The sequence below is a fragment of the Xylocopa sonorina genome, chromosome 1 (genome assembly GCF_050948175.1).
Source record: "Xylocopa sonorina isolate GNS202 chromosome 1, iyXylSono1_principal, whole genome shotgun sequence".
Classification (NCBI taxonomy): Eukaryota; Metazoa; Arthropoda; class Insecta; order Hymenoptera; family Apidae; genus Xylocopa; species Xylocopa sonorina.
The window spans coordinates 5247213-5268645 of NC_135193.1; the positions used below are offsets into that span (position 1 = coordinate 5247213).

General features: G+C 41.0%; 1 protein-coding gene across 8 annotated transcripts in view; it reads left to right on the forward strand.

Annotated features, from left to right (window-relative positions):
* The window catches only part of Cask (peripheral plasma membrane protein CASK), a 159136-nt gene that overhangs the window by 8854 nt on the left and 128849 nt on the right, over window positions 1-21433 (forward strand). For 7 of the 8 annotated variants that reach the window (XM_076895562.1, XM_076895580.1, XM_076895571.1 and 4 more), the window contains exons 2-6: window positions 3314-3426; window positions 4766-4871; window positions 5975-6052; window positions 9371-9546; window positions 16496-16567. In XM_076895562.1, coding sequence (XP_076751677.1) covers window positions 3314-3426; window positions 4766-4871; window positions 5975-6052; window positions 9371-9546; window positions 16496-16567 — 545 coding nt within the window. The remainder of the gene's footprint in view (window positions 1-3313; window positions 3427-4765; window positions 4872-5974; window positions 6053-9370; window positions 9547-16495; window positions 16568-21433) is intronic. The other variant, XM_076895615.1, reaches the window with a different exon arrangement.

Here is a 21433-nt window from a genome sequence, read left to right on the forward strand (position 1 = left end):
ACACGTGACAGTAAGGTTAAATGCAATAATTTCCGACACGAATAAACCAATTTATCTACATAATAACCTACGTATGGAACAATTTGTTTGGCTGGCAATAAGTAGTATGATGTGACTATTTAAACAGACATTCCATTGTAAAAATATGAAACGAGTAATAGCATGGTAACCATGTTAATGTTTTTGTTTCCCTGACGGTATATTGACTTTTTAATTTGTAAATTTACGAATACGAGGATATCTCTATGCTTTATTGCAAAATTCTTTGACTCTATGTGATACGAAGTAACGGAGGCTTTCATAAATTAGTCAAAGGTATATATTTCTTATTTTTTGTACATTATATGCAACTTTATATGAATTTCCGTTTTCATGTAACCTTTGAAGACCCTTTAATGATAAACGTAGGTCTCTATGTCTCAAGGAACACCTTTTTTATAACCTACCTGTTTATAACTCGCTTCTTCACGCGTGGTTCTTTACTTTCACTTATCTAAGATGTTCAGTTCTCAAGGAATAGTAGTGCATATTAAAAATAATTTGTTCGATATAATTTTTAATGCTACGATACTATCGTGTTCTCTATTTAAAAACTGGGGAGGGAAAGAGATATTTATTTGTGAAGTACAGTCCTTTGACTTTCGATAGCAATCACTAGGGGCTCAGAGTTAAAAAAATATTGGCCAGGCCTTTTTAATGGGTCACTTTCAAGCCATTGCTGGCCCTTTTTTCATCTTACCTTTATTCATGCATTTTCATGGGTCGCTGAATTAATTATTCTATGCAGCAAAGCGAATTCTAAAAATCCAAGAAGGTCAGGCTGCGAACTATTGCATTAACTTTTGATTGGCGTTTTAATTACCACTATTTAAACTTCAATTCCCGTGACAAGTCCTAAAGAGAAAACTCAGTTTTTCTTTTTGCGCTCGAGCTAATAGCTTTATTTGTCGGAACCAACCGCTCTATGCAATCATTCTGTTAATCCATTTATGGTGTCATTTATTTCTTATTATATTTATCGTAAAATGGCGTGTAACATTTTTTCGTGTAATATAAAGGTACTAATTACCAATGGCAACTAAATGCATTATTCTTCGATAGCGAAAGGTGAAATTCTTCCTATTTTCTGAGACGAATTTTTTGTTCGAGGAGAATTCATTCTGTGAAAGTTCGTTTCAAACGTCACGTTTACCACTGATCGATCGTTGTTAAGTAACATCAAGGTGTCGATAATTTCGTGCAAAAACTGGGGCGCGAGTAAGCAAACCTTCTTATTGGTTTTTCTATGCTTGAAGACTGTCGAACGACCGAGCTTTTAACAACGGAAGTACAAAGACGACACTTTGCATAATCCGTCGAGTCTCAAATGGCGGAGAAAATTGTGAGAACACCCCTTGAACTGTTCAACGTTTTATATCTTTCAATACCGTTGGAAACACTTGCGAATGTATTGATTGCGTATCGAGATAACTTTCAGGACCCCGAAGAGGCATCTCCTTATTCGTAACGTAAAGATGAAATGGTCTTAAGAATTGCGTTCCGCGAGGATGCACTTTTGTTCCCCTTTTGAAATCACTCGAAGCTGAAAGTTGATTCTGTCGATGGTATCGCGAGATATGTTGAAGTCGTGTTCCGTTCAGTTATCGTCTCCTCAGTTCTTGACACCAATCTGCGAGGCACCCAAGTATGAGCTTTGTCACGGTGAAGCATTTATGTGAGAATACTTGTTGCTCAACGAAACGCGTTTTAATCCACTTTAATCAGCTTTACTTTGATTTTTCCGTAACATTCAACAGACCGCGTTTTAAGCGATTTGTTACACTAGATCCACTTGCCATATTAATTGCGTATACATAATGCATGAAGATAAATATTTATACGCCTTGACCATACGAGAGAAGATTTTACCATCGCCCGCAATTTTGGCTTACGATCAGTAAGTTCAGGAAGAGCATGGAATATTCATGTCGATTTATAATTAGACAATTTCAGAATGTATTATACGTACGTGTACGCATATGAAATTCATATAGAAAGTCTTAGAAAATTGCTATATATAACTTGTATCGGTAACACGAAATCCAGCACACGAGTTTAAGGAACTCGCATTAGTTTAGGTCGACGTATTGCATAGGTTGTGATAAGTCAAAGGTTTTGATGAATGCTAGATTTTTTTCATTACGACCCTGCGTGATCTATGGTGCTAATCTTAAGTGCTTTTTTCACTAAATTATACGAATCCGCTCGCCTGTTACAATCGCAGTACGTGCGGTCGTTTCTGTCAGACATTCGTGGTGTGTTGATCATTTTACGGTTAATCTCGATGCACGTACGAACTCTCTCGCGGGTAATCTTTGCGAGCAAGCGCGCGGATTATTTATGCGAAGAGAGAACGCTGAATTATTTAAGCGAGCATGCTGAAGTTCGCGTGCCGAAAGAAGCATTAATCCTGCGCGCTAAAAACTCCCATAGGGTTAGGTTTGTTACGTCCTAGTTGTTATGGGCGGGCCCTCGATCTCAGAGATCGGCAAATATTACTACACTTCGTACGTATGAGATTCCGCGTACGCTAAATTTAATCAAAACCAGTGACCCAAATACCTCGCGTTCCTCTTATAAATGCATACACACATATTCAGGACGAGTCGATCGCATAGCCGGTTACTTAGCGAATTTAAAGGGACAGCGTGGGCGAAACAGATCTCGTATTGAATCGCAGTAATGCGTGACCGTTCGATCGCCGTAGTAGGGCTCGTTCGACGGATTATGGTTTTCGCGAATTCGATGAATGCGCTCGTGGTTAACGTAGGGCAAATTAGCCAGGCCACCCTGGCCTCGGCCTGAATACGCCTTACCTGCTGCCGTTCAATGCACATCCAGTCCTTAGACGCGCGTTTATGATCCATTCGCGTAACGAGCACGGAATGATGATCGAGCGAAACTCCATTCCCATGATTACGACTTTTCAGCTCTGTCTCATGATCAGTGGGCCGTTCAGAGGAAATAATTTACTTGTCGCACACGGGACACGCAACTTTCGCTCCATCCTGCTTTCCGAAGACTTCAACCCGAAGTAAATGTCAGGTGTTAGAGTCGCGTGCATTTGTCCCAGCTCGTGTCACCCTCCATCCTTATGCGGTAAAAAAAATACCACGTGTCATTTAGAAAAACGTAGGCAGCCAGTGGTCTGGCGTTCAATGCTAATCTAGTCTTTGCGCGTTCGCGAGTGTGTACAATGAGGGGTGGAATGGCTCGAACGCAGCGGCACGAACCACGTTGATTACGATCATTCAGCCTGTTGTTTCTGTTCCAGGGGACCATTCAGCGTGGTTAGGAAATGCATTCACCGGCAAACAGGGCAGATGTTCGCGGTAAAAATCGTGGACGTAGCGAAGTTCACATCCAGCCCCGGTCTAAGCACAAACGGTGAGTCCGCGGGGGAATCGGGACGTGTCACACGTACATCTCGGTGTACCGCCATTAATTTCCGCTCCCTGCACCAAGAAAATGTATTCCCGTTTGCTCGATTTCGTGTTTACGTATTCTCTTTCGCTCGCTGAACCGGCTCGGAGCCATGAATTCGAACAGGGCCATTGTGCGACTTTCGATTGAAATTGCTTTTATCCATCCTAAGCTAACGTATCCCTGGGATTTTAATGTGGAACACGTACGGGGAGGATTCCCAGGAATGAACTGTAAATCCCGCGAGCGTTATTGCCGTGTTTCGTTTTCGGATCAATGGAGAGTGAAATTTTATTTGCGTGAATCGGGGACACATCGGTGGAGTCATAATGCCGCGGAACCATAGCCGGGAGTGTTTCACCGGGGATCAGCTCGAATTAGGTCTGAAAAGATTTTTTCTTCCATCACCTTTTTCGTTACCCAGCATCGTAAAAGTGTCAACCGTATATTTCCGTCCGTTTGAACAGATTCGAGTAAAAAATTTCGTTCAAACGCAGATTCTTTTTAATTCCTTCGATCGACCGCTGTCATTTTCATTCGTCGATTGCAACGAGTGGTTCCAGGGATGGAGACGGTGGAAGCAAATTTATTGGTCGAAATAAAAGCAATTTTTTGTCGGTCCTGGCGGGTGCAACGAGCGTCACAATGTTAACTCTGGAGAGAAAAGTTTTTTACAGCAAAGTATTTAACACTAATTTTTGTCGTAACGTAATCGATTATAAAACCGATCAGATTGATACCTTGTTCGTTCTTTCCGTATAGTTAATTGAATGAAATTGTATTTCACGAGGATCTGAGCGTTAAAATAAGAAGGGGCGACACTTGTTTAGTCGTGTTTCACTTTTTTTTTTTAGAACGAACCTGTTATTTGTTCGCGTTAGATATTATTGTCGGAATAGTTCGTAGGCGTACACTCCTCATGGTGTATATTTGTTATATGTCTAATAATAAACACCATCTTTTTTACATACATACGTCTAAGAGGTATACAGTTCTAATAATAGGGTAAAAAGAGATGCATCGCTGCAAGGGTTAATAATGTTATGAAAATGCGTCATAGTTGGAACGTAATTTCAATAGACGCTTCAACGTCACGGTAGTGATGAAAATCAATTTCACGAGATTCGATTTCTAACGCAATAAATACGAAATATTTAGTTTCTTCTATATTTTATCGCGTTTATATCGTTTCAGTTGTGCAACATATATGCGAACGTTACAATATTTCGTGTTTCCGGTACAAATAAAGAAAAATTCATTTATCAAAATATAAAAAAGTGTTGTAAATATATGACTGTTGCAGATTTAAAAAGAGAGGCCACGATATGTCATATGCTGAAACATCCCCATATCGTAGAGCTACTTGAAACCTATAGCTCGGAGGGTATGCTCTATATGGTGTTCGAATAGTAAGTATGGCTACACGTCATTTGTTTGTCTTCTCAACGAACAGAACCTGGCCTGAAATATCAAACAGACCTTCGAACCAACACGTTTTCGTTTGTTTTATTTCTTCCTGGTTGCGCAAATTTAATAACTTATCGACAGGAAGAAGAACACGGTTTCTGTCACGGCTTCCTCTATATTTTACTAAAGCTCGCCTTATTTCATTAAACAACATTCGTTTACAACGCTCTAGAGCGTTTCAAAACGTTTCAAACAAACGGAGAAGAGGAACGGAACAAGAGTCGAGGGATGTCTCGGTTTCACGTTCATACTTGAATTTCTTCGTAATTTCTTAAAAGATCTTCTCCTGAATGTACGCGTCGCAGCCAGCTTTTTCACGCGCCTAGTTTCTTTCAAGGTTTTCATTTTTTTTTTGCACTTCTGGAAGAAGTTTCAGTGATATAAAAGGGTCATCCTAGCACTTACACAAATTTGTTTTATATTTTTTTGTACGCGCCAAGTCATTAGGTATAAGTTAGTTTACTTTTGCGTAACATTTAAAGTTTCACTAGATTATTTAGAATGTTTAAAAAGTCATAACGAAATGATTTCAAGATTTCCAGAAAATTCTGGAATTAATCTTGTGCAATCGTTCCGTTACGGAAAACAGTAAGCTTCCGTGTTAGCAGACGTTCTATTTAATTGGACATGTCCAGCCTCCATCTAGCAATGTGCGACAAGTCGTATGAATTAGCCACGCGGTTTAATAGACACATGTACGTCACGAGGCGTGAACAATTCTTAAACGGTACATGCAAGCGCTATTATATAATTTTGTGCCATTATGTCTAACTATATAGCGAGCCAGTTTCAGTGAAACACTCTACCACGTATTCAAATTTATGTTATACAAAATTTCACCGAGTGTTCTAAGCAACTGGAATTATCTGGATTTTCCACTATTTTTTTCGCAGATGCCTATATCATTACGAATCGACTCAATTGATATCGAGTCATTGTACAGTTTTTCACGCCACGTGAATAGATTGGAGATTGGAGACAGAAAATTATTTAGAAACTGTTGCACGTTATAAATTATGTATTAAACATCGTGCTCTTGTTCCAGCATGGATGGCTCCGATTTGTGCTTCGAAGTCGTTCGAAGAGCAACTGCTGGATTTGTGTACAGTGAAGCGGTTGCCAGGTAAGAAAATTACTCTGCATCACGAGCGCGAAAGTATTCTAGCCGTTAAAGGCGTCGCCTTTTGTAATCTTGTGAAAGAACAATATTTACCCTAGACTTGGCCTGAACCGCGAGAGTATCTTATTATGCGTATCAACGGTAGCGTGATTTATTAATACACCAAAACAACAGTCTCACGATTTCTACTCTACGCGAATAACGCGGAAATTGAATCTGTTTTTTGAAGCACGCTGACAGGATAACATTCAATTGATACACCGTTTGGTAATTGACAGTGTTCCGTAAGCTATCCCTCGATCATCGTACACGTGTATCTGTTCACAATCACATTCAATTCGTAATGCGAGCCACATAGGGGCAGACAGAAATCGCTCGTGTCAGGCATCGATGTCTCCACCTTTGATGTCGCGACTACGCGATGATGATTGTTTGGTACGTTGCCGATTGACTGTCGACGCTTGACACGTAGGTTAAAAAGCCTTGTATCGTCGGTGCCTCGACGTCGAAAAATAACACGATAGCATAAACTACCCCTATGAGCGTGAGACTTTTCGCTTATATAAAGAGAAGAATTTCAACACTTAATTATGACGCGGATATGTAAAGGCATCAATCTGTAGGGACGCAACTTGCACGAGTTGTAGACGAAAACTCTTCGTTCCGCAAGTTAGAAGTTAGAGATACATTAGACGTACAGTGTACGTTAGACCTAGTTACAAAGTTGTTATTCGACACCGTCGAGAATCAACTTTACTGGCGAACGATCGTAGAAGTCAACTTCCATTCGGCATTACTAAATCACTCGGTGAGGCAACAAGGGATTCAGTGGGTATTGCAAACTGAATGAGAACGCTATGAGTAAAGGTAATGGTCGATAAAATTCGAAATGATGTACGCGCTGTTTGGGATGTTAAGGGAGCGAACGTTCGATTACTTGCAAGTGTGTTAAATCAACTACTAAACTCGAAGAAATCTTCAAATATGAAAGCAATTACAAATTTGGGTCAGCCTGCATGTTCCAATATCGAACTGTCGTGTCGCGTCGAATACTGAATTTCGAAACATTTATCTTTTTATCGAACTACGTAACAATACCTTTCGCGTACATGAAAGGGGATAAATGGTTGTATTAACGAATGCATCCGCCATTAGTTTCAACCTCAGCAGAAAGTCGATTGAACCGTCGTTATCCAGACAGTTTAACGAATATGCAATAAATACGCAAAAGCCAGGCGCTTTGACCATCGTTTTTTATATCCCGACCAACCTTCAATAATCCCTGTTACTCATTCCTTTAACATTTTCCTTAGTCGCCTGACCTATACGGTTAAGAAGCATAGGCATTTTTACGCTATTTAACTCGGAGTTAATTTTGCTTTCACCCCTTTGATCCACAGTCGACGCCCTTTCACAGCTGAAGAAATTAAAATTAAAAGTTATCCGGCATTTATTTTATTATAGTAATCTACTTAAAACCTTTTTCGTGTAATTACACCGACTGGATTTACAGAGATTTACATTTGCAATTTAGAACAGCGTTGAGTGGTGTTAAAATATTTGCGCAGGAATTGTGTGCTCGGTATAAACATCTCTTTAGTATGTTTCGTACAAATTGAAACAATCAGAAACTACTTAATCTTCGATTAGCTGAATATACAGTTCCAGCTATATATACCATCCGGCAAAAGTTTGGAATTGCTTGTTTAGCCTCTTCAATATCGAGTTTCCCGCCGGTTTTCCTCCCGAATTGACGTTCACTTGCCAGTAACCAATACATCTTACCATTGAAGATTTTGTGTAACTTTATTTAACAACTTTTTAACAGAGTTCCACGATTTTATTTTTGTTTAATATGGCGTCTATTTTTCGCACTGCTCTTATTATGGATTATTTCGCAAAGTTGAACTAATTTCCGGCTACTTCTTCGTTATCGTTGTATAAATAAAAATCCCGTGCAATATTATAGGAAATATTTCACAAAACACGAACTTCCGGAGTGTATATCAGTGCGCAAAAGTGTCTGACCCCGTTTCGAAGTTACCCCATTTTTCGTTTTTATCATTTGTTCACCTGTCTTGACAGGAAAAGCTACTAGAAAGTTTCGACGTGCAGTGCTTTTATCCGCGCGTCGGACTCGTAGGCATTGCACCTGCAGCTTGGCAGAGTGTTATGGTAATATATGAAAAAAATTAGTAGCGGAACGTACGGAGAGTTTTATGCTCTCTTGGAAACGAAGTTGAATGTGAAACATGGTGATACATGATACACGATGACCGCGGAAAGTAAATGAAATATGGGAACTGCCATTTTACGCGAGAGATCAATCGAGCAGGTTTGTTTTCAAGGAGAAATACAATCTATTTTTCATATGTCGCGCCATTCCTTCCGGTGAAAATTGAAAAGTTATATTATTTTCAACAGTGCAACCAAACACGCTACTTTTCCGGACGCAGATCGATATTTAATCAAACTTGTATCGTGGATGGTATAAATCACATTTTTTCGTTGCAAGCCCTACACGTATGTTTCGTAGAAAATTTTAATTGTATTTAATACGCTGAATTGCGTATTTCCATGGAAAACCACAGTAACGGAGTCCTTTCACGTGGGAGTTCTCATCATCTCTACATATTTTTTACCATTCTCAAAGATACTGCATGTGAGAGGTAAAACGCGTAGACCTTTTCTCATTGAAATGATACTTTCGCGTTATTTTGCACTTCTACAGCTAAAGACTTGAGGTACCCTCGCGTATGCAGCAAAAGAACCGTAAAATGTTGCTTTTACCTATGAAAGGCCCGTTTCAAGAATACGGTTACCCAGTTTTGTATTAAGTATGACCGCGGTAAAAACTTGTTGCTTCGAAAACGCGTTTCACTATTCACAGCACAGATTCGAATGGAACAAGTACTTATGCAAGATCGAAAAAGAAACGGGTCAGGTACGCGGCCGTGCAAAAATCGAGCATCGTTTAGCATACATTACATCGACGATAACCGACGGCCAAACAAAACGGACGAACGAGAACCTGTCCCAGTAACCAGCGTCACGATCTAGCCAAGGGACTTCAGCCTACACGGAAATGTTAATCTCTCATGCCAGTCACACGGTGTTACAGAGGTTTAAACATCACCTGTGAGCCGTTGGGCCGACCCACCGAGCAGCTTCACGTGCCACCGATAGCGTCACATGTTCCTCCGCGATATAGTGCCGGAGATTTCCATCCATCCGGCTGAATAGACAAACGCGCGCGTACATTTTTCAACACCCTCACCGCCCCGAAGGATACCCGGTGTAACAGCAGCTTTCGTTTTCCAGCCATTACATGCGACAGATCCTGGAGGCGTTGCGCTACTGCCACGAGAACGACATAATTCATCGTGATCTAAAGCCGCAATGCGCCCTCCTGGCGGGCAAGGAGAATTCCGCCCCCGTGAAGCTACGCGGGTTCAGCGTCGCCGTGCAACTGCAATCGTCCCAGGCAAACGGCGTCGGTATGTTCGACACTTTGTTCTCTTCATTTTTTCCATTTTTTTTTTTAATTTCCACCCCCTCTCTTTATTCTTTCGTTCACGTTTTCTTCTGCGTGCAGAATCGTCCCGTACGAGCGTACTCTTTCAGCATTCTCGAGGGAACACCGCTACGGCGTTAGCTCTCTTCGTAATACTTCCGCGTGCGTTTTCACACCCGTTCGTTCCTCGTTTTTTAACGCGTTTGCACACTGCGCGAATAATAGCATCGAAAAAATTGCCATTCACTGAACCGAAAGGATCGTATCTTCTTTCTGCCGCGATTATCGATTATATTCTGTTTCGTTCGTCGTATTCGACAGACGGAACAGAGATTTAATGATATCGCTCGGTTGTTGTGCTCTATTCGTATTGTGCAGCGTGGATTTCCCGTGCTTCAACCATTTCGCAGTTTAGCTCGAGGAACTCGGGAGAAGTGTACGATACTGAGAATTACATTACATGTACCCTTGATTGGATTGCACTTAGCAATAAGGCGTCGAACCACTCAGAAGCGAAATTAGAAAATGTGGTTTTCAAAATTTAGTGGCTCTAAATAATTCTGAATTCATTTTGTTATGTCGGAGGTAGGGTAGCTATTCTATTATACCGTGGAAGGGTTAAGTAACGTATTTAACAAAGAGAAATTTATAGATATAACGGTAATTGAGAAAGAAAATGAAATTGTGTCGAGGTATCGAGATGGAGCATCACTAGGATTTTATTTTCAGCAATAAATTGTATGACTTTTTATATAGCATTCCAGATTTTTAAAACTATTTACTAATTCACGAATAATGATTTTACATTCCCCTGAATTCGAACCATTTTCCGTGGAACGTGGAAAACAGAAAACGTTTCATCGCTCGCAGCGGTTTCAGAAAAAATTACGTTTCGATATTTCTGCATACGGCGACTCCAATTTATTGCACACCGCTGTTTCGAGTCACGACACGGACCGCGGCAGAAGTTATAATGAAAACGTCCACAGTTAATTGCTTGTGCTCATTACAAAATGCTACAATCAAAGCAACCAATTACATTACAAGATCGACTGAAGTTGAACAACATAAACACCGTCAACCGTGAACAATTTATCAAATGCGAAGGTTGCGAGAGCCTCGCGTCCGATTGATTAATTAGCTTCGAACTTGATTCACCGCTGAACGTTGAATTAATGTTAAATGAAAGACGCGGTTACCTCTATCGAAGACCAACGAGGAGATCTAATTATTAAACCAATTGTGCGTGTAAACAGCGTGCAACGGCGATGGAAAGGTTTAGCAATTGGCATAGTCCGCAATCTGTGAGCAATAATGAATTACCGACTCCTCTGTGCGCAAAGCAAATACAGAAACTCGCTTATACGTCTAGAGGAGTGTAGCGAAGGTAAAAGGGCACTCTGACGTTTCTTACGTTTCCTGTTAGTTCTAGAAGAGAGCTAACATCGTTCGGCCTTGCTGCGGCGACCAAGTCGCTGTTATTTAGCGATACGACACATTTCGCAACGGAAATGTTTATAAATTCATATCGAAGCGCACTACGCTTTTATTTTCTTTTTTTTTCGCAAACATTGGAGAGGCAGCATTCGATATTAATTTGCATATTATTATCTTAATTTTTTTCCTCTTTTTTTCTTCGTTCTTTCAAACACTTCGCGCGTGGGTCGCGGTATAAGTGGCGATAACTCGTATCGGTTGAACTGCAAATTGGATCGAGACCGATCAGTTACGTAATTTCAGTAGGTCGCGTTTAAATATCGTTAAAAACTGCGAGGCGAGCATATTCGATGCGCAAGTTGAAGGCTACCGCGATAAACCATTTTATGGCCACTTTTAATAAGAATTTCAAATTTACAAACTTTCACCTGCGTTCGACGAACGAGCCAGTTTCAGAGCTTTTTGCTCGGCAAAAAAGAAAAAAAGGAAGCAAAAAAAATACTCCGCGAAAAGTTGTTTTCACGGAAGTTATTTCACGGAATTTACGTAACGCGCGAATACCGTTCGAGCGGAATGTTTAATTCGAAATTTCCGCGTATCGCTCGTGTCGTTCCCGCGCTCTAGTCGAGCCTGATGTTCGGCAGCGGCGTTTAAGCGATATTTATGCAGACGGGATATCGCGGAGCTTGCTAATTTTTCACGAACGCCCGCTAAAAGGGACAGGTGTTTGAATGCGCGCAGGGTGGAATCCATTATTTACGAGAACGACCTTAACGAATGTCGTTGAGCTACGCGACCTCCTTTTCGCTAGACAGCGTTGCACAGGCAGCCTTAAAAGATTCAGAGGCAAGGAGATGAGCTTACCCTACGGGTTAGGACATTATTGCTGCCGGCAGGCTGACGTATTTGTAGACAAAGCTGATTAACGTCTCGGCAAATGAAAAGCGCCACTTAATTACACGAGGAGACGATTCTCTCTCGGGATGAATCGACAAGAAAGGGGAGAGACTTCCTCTATGGCTGCTCAAGTATCGCCAACTATTCGACCGATTAAAAGATTAGTCCTATACGTCGAGGATTGAATGCTGCCTCTTCAGAATACCTGACTACGATTCATGTATACATCCCGTACGTACATGCGCAGTCTGTCGCAGAAGTCCATTGAAACATTCCAAACTTCAAATAATTAACAGCACACTTGGAGGGTTTCGAGTGTAGAAATATAAATACAAAAGCATGAACGAGAGATTTGTGAAACTGACTGTTTGAATTTTGGAATTGTCGATAGATTTCGACAACTGACTGTGAAGTACATTTTTCTATATTTTTTTTCCACATATACACCGAAATGGTCGGGTTCTTTAACGTTCATTAAGAATAGTGTTCCAAAGACAGTTGGTGTTTTTGTATCGTCTCTCTGCTGAATGCCCTATTCTTCACTATTGGCTGGCTTGGTCGATGATTGGCAGTCGTATTCGAAATTTCTCGATGTTCAGTGTGCAGAATGCAACGGCTTTTATCGGTTCCTTTTCTTCTAAAGAGTTTTCTCCTCGTTACTTTCTTAACGATTATCTCCGTTAGTGTTCGTAACTTATGATCCACTGTTGCTTCGATATCGCATGACCTGACTGGTAAGTAGAGTTTACGTCTGATAACAGATTTCATTGTACCTCTTAGAATTTACGGTCGATGGAACCTCTGGTTCCCGCGATACGAACCCCTCGCCACTCTCCGGGTGCAAATGCAACCTCGATTATTCAATGTAGTTTGCTCTATGCGCGGTTTACTTATCGCGCGAGAATTAATCACGATATTAAATTTTACGCTTTATGAAGTTCGATAAAGAGAAACGGGATTAGAGGTGGTGTTTGCTCTTTTTTGCCATTTTTTTTCACCTAGATACGTACTCTCGTAAACAGGATGAAAGTAAGGTCTAATCAGTCTTCCGTGGACAGTTCTATTTCCGCGGTAGGTAGAACCGCCTAATGAAGAAAAATACAGCTTGATGAGACTTGCTCTTGGATTACACGGTTACGAACTTACCCCCGCCACCACCCAGAGTTATTACTTTGCTCTAAAGCAAGTATAATGTCGGAGGTGTATTTGATATAGCAATGTATGAAACCTGATTCTTATAACATTTTTCAGAAACAAATGACGGAATAGGGTCGAATATCTAATCATAGTTTCTCCAGCTTCGTGTTATAATGTTTCGTCATAACTGGTGCGTAACGTTCGTGTGTCCTCTTTGCTCGTAACTTTCCGCGTTATGCATCGATAGCAGGTGTACAATGCCTCCCAAATGGTTACGTCCTTACACTGAATAGTTCCTGGTAATTCAACAATTTAGTAATTAATGAATTGCCGACCTTTTCTAAAGAACTCCCCAAATCCTCCATAAAGAAATCATCAACTCCCCGAAAAACTCAGCGAACCCTCCTATAAAGAGCTTACCAACCCCTCCATAAAGAACTCATCGACCGCTTACAAGAAAACTAGCAACCCTCAATCCCGTAAAAAAAAAGTCAGAGAAAGGTGTCGATATCTGCTCGGCAGTATTTCTTTCTAACACCAAATAGGTATCGTAGCTAAAAGTATCGGTACCAGAGATGATATATTTGATATCGAAACGAGAGTATCGAATGTGTGTCGTTATTTACTTAGATCGGAACATTACCCAACTACGTATTTAGGAATAAATTAGTTTCAGGCGCATCAAAGGTAGACGCATACGTACCTTCATTAGCGGTTCGATGGCGCGTCACTGTCAGTTCGCCCGTTTGAACGTCGTTCGAAAAGGACGCGGTCCACAGACGGAAGCCTCGGGCAGGATTAAATCGACCTGCGTAGGGCTGAAACGGTTCAATATTCGGGGAGATTAAGGACTTTCATCGCTCTGACGAAGGAAGTTTTAATCCGCGGCCGACTGTTCCATTTTGATTTAACCCGTTCGATTTCAATTTAGATCAATGATCATTCCCATCGTTACATTGAGACAATAAAGCGAGCAACTTATATTTCACGAGGATTATTCTAAAAACGCGAAACGTTCCTTCCGACAATCGGACTCCCGTTTCGACGGTCGGTTATACCCATCCCCGTTTTAATTCCCTAATTCCCACGGCTCGTGTATAACCCTCGTCATCAAGAGCGCGCGATGCAAATTTATGCAGAAAATGCGTTTTGTAATTCTGTTTGAGCACAAGCGTCGAGATTGTTTGGTAATTGAACGCCGGAATAATCGGACGCCTGAATAATCGAGGTTCGATCGTAGTATTAATTTCAGTTCCCTGTCCAGTTTCGCTGGCCAGAATCGGCACACGTTGCCGAACGAATCGACCGGATTTTTCTACACGGTTACGTCACGAGAATGCCCACACGTTCCTTTGCGGTCGCTTTGTTCGGCATTATCTTTGTTCACGAATCGGTTCTGTGATAATCATGGGAAGAATTGTCGCGCGACACTCGATCGTATCGCCGTTAAGAGCCGTTGATAAAATGCACTTTGTTATAACAATCGATCCACTTCACTCAGTGCTCACGCGAAAGTGGTCGGTTCTCCATTCATGCTCTGTGATTCGCATTAGATCAATAAATCATTCAATTTCGCCGCTCTCCTCCCCCGCGATCCAAACAATCGCGGTTACACGGTTCCTTTTAACGCAGCCGAGTAGTTAAAGGGTTGAAAACCGGGGCTGTGAAACGCGGCTACGGATACCACGATACAAATTCTTCGTACACGATGTGCGGTATTGATCCAGCTGTTTGCGAAAGAATGTTACGAAGGATCTAACCGAGCACACCGTGTCTCATTGTGATTCAGAGCTGGCCGCGTTTCACTTCCAAGATCGAACACGTGATAACGTTAGAGCCGAGAGGGACGAGATTTTGTCCACACACGTTATAGACAGACAAATGTCTCCTATTTAAATGATTTGTTGATCTTGCGTCGCTTATCTTTTTGAAAGACCACAGTGTGGAAGTGCGAGTGTTAATCCTCTGTGTATCGATCCTTTTTTGGAGGACCAATTAAGTAATATCCTGGAACAATTGTATATCACAATAATTGTATTGTTTTTACGTGTGTCCATTAAGAATTATTCGCGGAAGCTGATATGAAATTAATGACACATGAACTATTCTGAACGAATACAAATAGTACGAAATCAGTAGTATAGGACGGTCTGGACAGACGCGCCACAACCTTGACCGAAATGAACTTATCATCTATCTCTCCTGCAAGCCTTGGGCTTATTGGATGCTGAATCGTGTACTTTGTTTATAATCTTCTTTTTTTAACGAGCCATTTAAAAATTTTATAAAAAATTAATCTAGAAATGAACAGAACGTCTCAGAAGTTCTAGTTATATCGATACTTTACTTTATTCGAGCATGAACTAATTTCGTCGCAACTTGATTCAGTGATCATCGAATGGAAAAGCACGAGAATATCATTTCTCGATTCGCCTTTGAAAAAACTTCTTTCCTAAATGGCCTCCCGGAGCAGACGTTAAATCCGCTGAAAGCAATGCTCGTTATTCGAATGTCCAAGTTGAAACTAATTTAAGCTATCGAACAATAAGAACAACGCAAACAGCTAAGAGAAAAGTATCTTTCAAAGTAGAGCACGAAACTTCATATCTTTGAGAACTACATCTTCTTGGATTCGTGTATCCGCGGGTGAACTGCTTAACGAATCCCAGAAAGTTGTTTCCCCGTGCCTCAGCGCGGAAGCAGTTTTGATATTTCGATATTAAAATTAATAATTTCCATGTTTATTATTTTCATAGAATATTAATTGAATTTCGACCAACGGGACTGCTTGATTAAGAACGTCGTTACCGTACCGATCACACAGTAGTGGCTGTTATCTCCAACAATTAATTTAAATTTTTCCACTTTACACTGAGGAGATATGAATATTCCATACTTTTCATTATCATATTTAATAAGTAATTTTCTTTTCTTTTCTTTTGTAATACACGTGTTTAAAAGCAGGAGAGAAACGTTAAAATCACCGTCGAGTAACATTACTCGCTTCGAGAAGTTTATACAAAAACTCGTCTAAAAAAGAGCCTGTGTTTATTATTTCGCATGTTCTCGTTTACGCAACGTCAGCAGAAGGGATGACAGATTGCTCTCGACAAGCGTAGAAGAAAAAAAAATGAGATTATAACGTGGTAATATTTGAGGACATAATTGTAGGAGAGAATTTTAAAGCCACACTACAATGCGGTAACAATGTCAACTCGAATAATTAAAATTCCACCTTTATGAATTCAAAAGTTTCTTTGCCATGCTGTAAAAAATAGCTTTCAGACAGCCTGTTCGAACGCGTTTCACACACGAAAGTGCCATGTCGTAGCCCGTTAAAATGTCCGAGAAAAAAAGACACTGTGCTATATATATATATAGTATTAATAGTTACGCGCGTGGAAAGAGCATCGCTTGATTACAAAGTTTGATAACTTGAAATTTGGTTTGAATGAATACAGAGCATTACACGACCGAGTATCGGCAGTGTCTGAGCCCAAAGGGGCAGCTCTACTTGAAGGCCGACAACGAGGGTAAGCCTGACCTAACCTTTAATCATCACTTCCGCAGGAGCCTTGTATCATCATGCCATATGTATGACACACTCTCACGCTCACATACACGTACACACATTCACGTACATACCACATTACGCTACCGTCTTAACCCGATCCGTGTGCCCCTCTCACGTTACTGTACTCCTAGAAGCTGCCACTGCTTGCTTGCTTGCTTTTTCGCGTTCAGACGTCGACCACGGGTCACCGACGAGTCGTTCCATAAACTGACTCGGGCGTTTTCATTGGGATCACTTCGATGTTTCATTGAACCCGTACCAGAGGCACGCGATGTCAAACTGACTTCGTCCCCGATGAAAAATTATTTCCACTCGAACCGTTCCTCCACGTCGTTCACCGCCCCACGTTCCATCATTGTTCGACATGATTTCTTTCGGTGTACATATAAATGGTTCCTATGGGGTGTTCCACGATTCTGAATAGTCAAATAGATCTGTGACATGCGAGTTAACATTCGACGCGCGCGAAGCTTCGTTTTTTTCTGAGGAGAGATTCGTCAGTTTTATTCAACAGCTGTCGCGTGTTACATGCTCTTGCGAAATGCTGGTCGTTCGAAGGGCATACGAAATTACAGTAACGACTCGTACACGCGTTTCACGCCTTCGCTTCATTCCGTTAAAAGCGAAGCTTCGTATCGAAGAATTATATTCCACATTTTCGATCTGTTTGTTACGACGCACCTAAATTTAATCATAACCATTTGCGAATTGTATATCGTTCATTAGTACGATCAATGTATCATAGATTCTATCTATATATTGCATTTATATATACACGTCATCGTCTCACCCATAAGTGGAGTAGTTACATATTTCAGTGTTAATTGGTCCATTATTAGAGCCGGAAATGAGGCGCAGTCGTTGGTCGATTTAAATAACCTATATCGTTTTTACACAACATGACACCACAGTGTTCGAAGGAAGCTCGTGGCGAAAGCGAACGAGGAACCGGGGGCTCGTTGCCGATAATAGCGTCCAGAGACTGCTTTATCTTGAACGACCAAACGAGTCAACGAGGTTAACACTCAATTGTCCGTACAGAGGCACACATCGCCGAGGAATCGGTTAGAAAATCGGTTCGCCGATCCTCTGACCCGCGTTAACTCGGCTCTCTGACACAATACGATACAAACACAGGTCTGTCTTCCTCTACGAATAACGGCGATGACGATAAGACGTCCTTATCGCCGATCACGGCAGATGCTGCCCAGCCAGACATTACTACGCCGGCAAAACGATCCTTGTCCCATTTGTCTGTGTTCTTTCGATAGGGCTGACGTCTCCGAGCTGCGATTTCCCTTTCGAGGACCTGACCGACGCCGAGGATTCGCTAGTGAGCGATACGGAGGACAATATCGGTACTCGTATGCCTGTCCACATACGCATAACATGTAACGAGAATCGGGGGTAGGCACGACGTGAGAATAGAAAACGGTTCGAGCCGTCTATCGACGCTTCCTACACGTATCTGGCATCGAATCGTTCGATCTCGGATCGGACGTAGGAATATCGACACGTACCGTTTTCGATGACACGTGATAAAACAAAAACTGCCGCGACGTCCTATCGACAAGTGTTTTCGTTGCCCCGGACTAACTCTAACCGCGGGATCGATATTTTAAAAGCATCGCCGGGTCGCTTGTTTCCGATGCGATGACACGCGTACTCGTTCTACCCCCGTGAGGCGTTCAATTATGCCAGCTTCAGAACAACACGTAGTGTCTGCGTAGACACTCCACTTGACCTACGTGCGGTAGTTTGTTCCTGTAAAATCGTTGTGCCGGCTCGCCTAGTGACAGATACACGTTGTGTCGTCGAGCTGCCTAATATCTCGCGAACAAGACAGAGGAGGCCCATTTTTCGTTCGTTCCTAGTTTTATTTCGTTTCGTTTCTATCCAACGTGTCGACCCGTGCCCCGTTTTGTAGCGTGTACGAATGAGTCAACCAAATGCTTCATCGTTGTAGGGAGTTACCACGATTGAAGGGTTCATTACGACTTTGCTTGTCCGTTTAAGTTCGGTTCCTTTTTGAGTAACAAGTGAGAAATTATCCTCTTTGCCACGAGAGTGTAAGAGTACCAGCAATTTTATGATTTATAAGCAATGTTAATTCTATCGAAAACAGGAAATCACGGGACTTTCGAGTGATTTTCACGAAAGCATATGTGTAAATATATTCTCTTCATGCCCCTATACACATGCGTATATATTTTTTCAATAAAATATTGTTGTGGGCCTTCGCGAAAGGTCGACGCAATTTTTGCGAAATATTTTTAACCAATATTCAATTGTTACGCGTCCTCCGTGCGTAATAAACTCTTCAACGTTTTCCTTGTTTGGTCTGATTGCGTTCAAATATTGCCCGATTGTTGGGCTTGTTTGTATCGTCATTGTTCGTAGCGGTAGACTAGCCTGTCTCTATGTGTCTGCCTATATGTATGCCTTTGTGTTTGTCTTATTGTTTGTTATCTGTGGTGGACTGTCGTATATTACATCATCAATACCCCCGATAAATTTTAGGGTCTCATTGTGCGAGCAATATCGAAATTTAATATAAGTGTTTCTACGAGAACTAAAACATGTAATACTCTCTGCTGCAAGATACGTAAATGGTTTCTATTATCCGACAACTTTTTCTTATTTAAACACACATCTCTCCATTAATTTTTTCAAAATCGATATAAGTAAGCGAAGAAAGCAGATGAGATTGAATCGACTGTAGATGTTCGTAAAGTTTTCAAGATTTTCGTAGTTAAAAATCAAACTTACCAGATATGGCGTGTAACAACTTCCGCTCGCGATAAAAACTTCAACGTACCCAGGTATAGACGTATGAAAATTTTATGAATAATACCACTTTAGCGTCAATCCAAGACGAAAGTCGACCATACCATTTATTTAGTCTGCAGTTTCGCGCGTGCAGACTTGCTATTACTCTACACTTTTTTACACCCCACGGAGTAATGCGAAACGCACAGAAACAACGGTAGAAATTTACATCCGGCTACTGCACAGCTTTTCCGGACCCGGAATTTAGCAAATCTTTGCTCCTGTTTATTCGCGCGGACACGCTAAAATTTAACGCATCGGCCGTTATCACGCGAGAGTGATTTTTATCGTGTGACGAGTACCTGGCCAGTCACTTAATGCCTATTGACAACGCAACACGACGCAGAGATGTGAAAAATTGAGGTGACTAGTTAAATATTGATAATGCGTAACGATGATAGAATTCACGATAGAATTTCCTAATATAGACTGTATGGATAATAATATTTCACTTCATAAATATTCACAGAATTCATGAAAGGAAACACTGTTTCGCAATCGATATTATGCATGCATGTGTTACATCAAGCACAGTATTTTTACTCTACTTAATATCGATGATTACATATACGAATACTATTCGTTTATTTCTATGGCTCACGACTGGAAGCGTTGTGTTCTGTATCATCATTATTATGTTGCTATACCTTTCACTTTTGACATTTCCGTTGATGGGTAATTTGTGTATCGTAGCTTCACATGTTCTCTTTATAAGTTTTTCATATTTCACCTTGTGTATATTATAATTTTTACCCACTTTTATGCTTTCTCGTGTAATTCTGACAGGTACACATCGGGGAAGATTGATAGAATGAAACGTACATACCCATGTGTTAATTAGTTTGTTCTCTTACCCCTTCTTGGTAAACCATATTTGTTTTCCTATCAGATCACTGTAAATAATATATTCGAGACTGTAGAATTATTTGCTTGTGAAATTTGTATAACAGTAACGTCATGGGTAAATATATAAGGATTTACACCTACATTGAATTGTCGATGTGACTGTAGTTAAAATGGTTCCGTAGCCATATATATTCGTGTTTTATGTTTTTGAAATAATAAATGTTTTCCATGTTTACATTACATTTGTGGTAGGTACCATGTACTTTTCGACAGAAGAGAAACAGAATTCTACCAGAAACAGAATCCTAATTAGCTATTGTTATCGCTGTGGATACAAAAATTGGCGCCAGAATGTATCAGTCTGTGAGGGATTCAAATTTCTGAAATATTTCAAGTTCCATTGCCTGAAATAATTGTATTCTAAATCTTAATTTTCCATTTCTACCTGCTCTATAATATTCATCAACTTTTTGTAAACCAACGGGACGAATAAAATAGTTGGTTATTCTGTTTCGGTTTGACCATACGTGAAACGCAACGATAATGACACGAACCTTGCAACAACGACCTATCCAAGCGTTCGTGTCATTCTTGCTTTGTTTGCCCTGACAAGCGCATCTCTTATCATTCATGTTTCTCCAAACAGCGTCCATTGTTCGATGCCCTTTTTTTGCAGCTTCGTGGCTCGTTTTCTGCAACTCTCACCAGCCTTAGATTACTGTTACTTATACTGTTATACGTTCGATTAGCACGCAGTAATTAAAAGAAAGAAAAAAAAAAAAAAGAAGAAGAGAAGCGGAGCGGAGAAACATGCATCTCCGTGGTGGTACAGTGCTAGATGCGGCAATGCGTTCTTTTTTCTCACTGAATGTTTCATATGTTTTGCATTTCTATACCACACGATCGTTTGTTGGCATTACACACACTCAGCTGGTCCAGTCGATCTGCCATTCACGGGAGACACAACAAGCAGTTCTTTCCTTTATTTTCTCCTTTATCGAGTTTCGATCGTCAACGCTCGTACACCGCCGCCGCTCGAATCCCCCGGAAGCTGTTAACTTATTCGTAATACAGATTGCGCGGCACTTAGTATTAATCGCAGCTTCCCCTATTTTCCCGGTTTATCTCAACTTTGAACGATCGAGAGCGT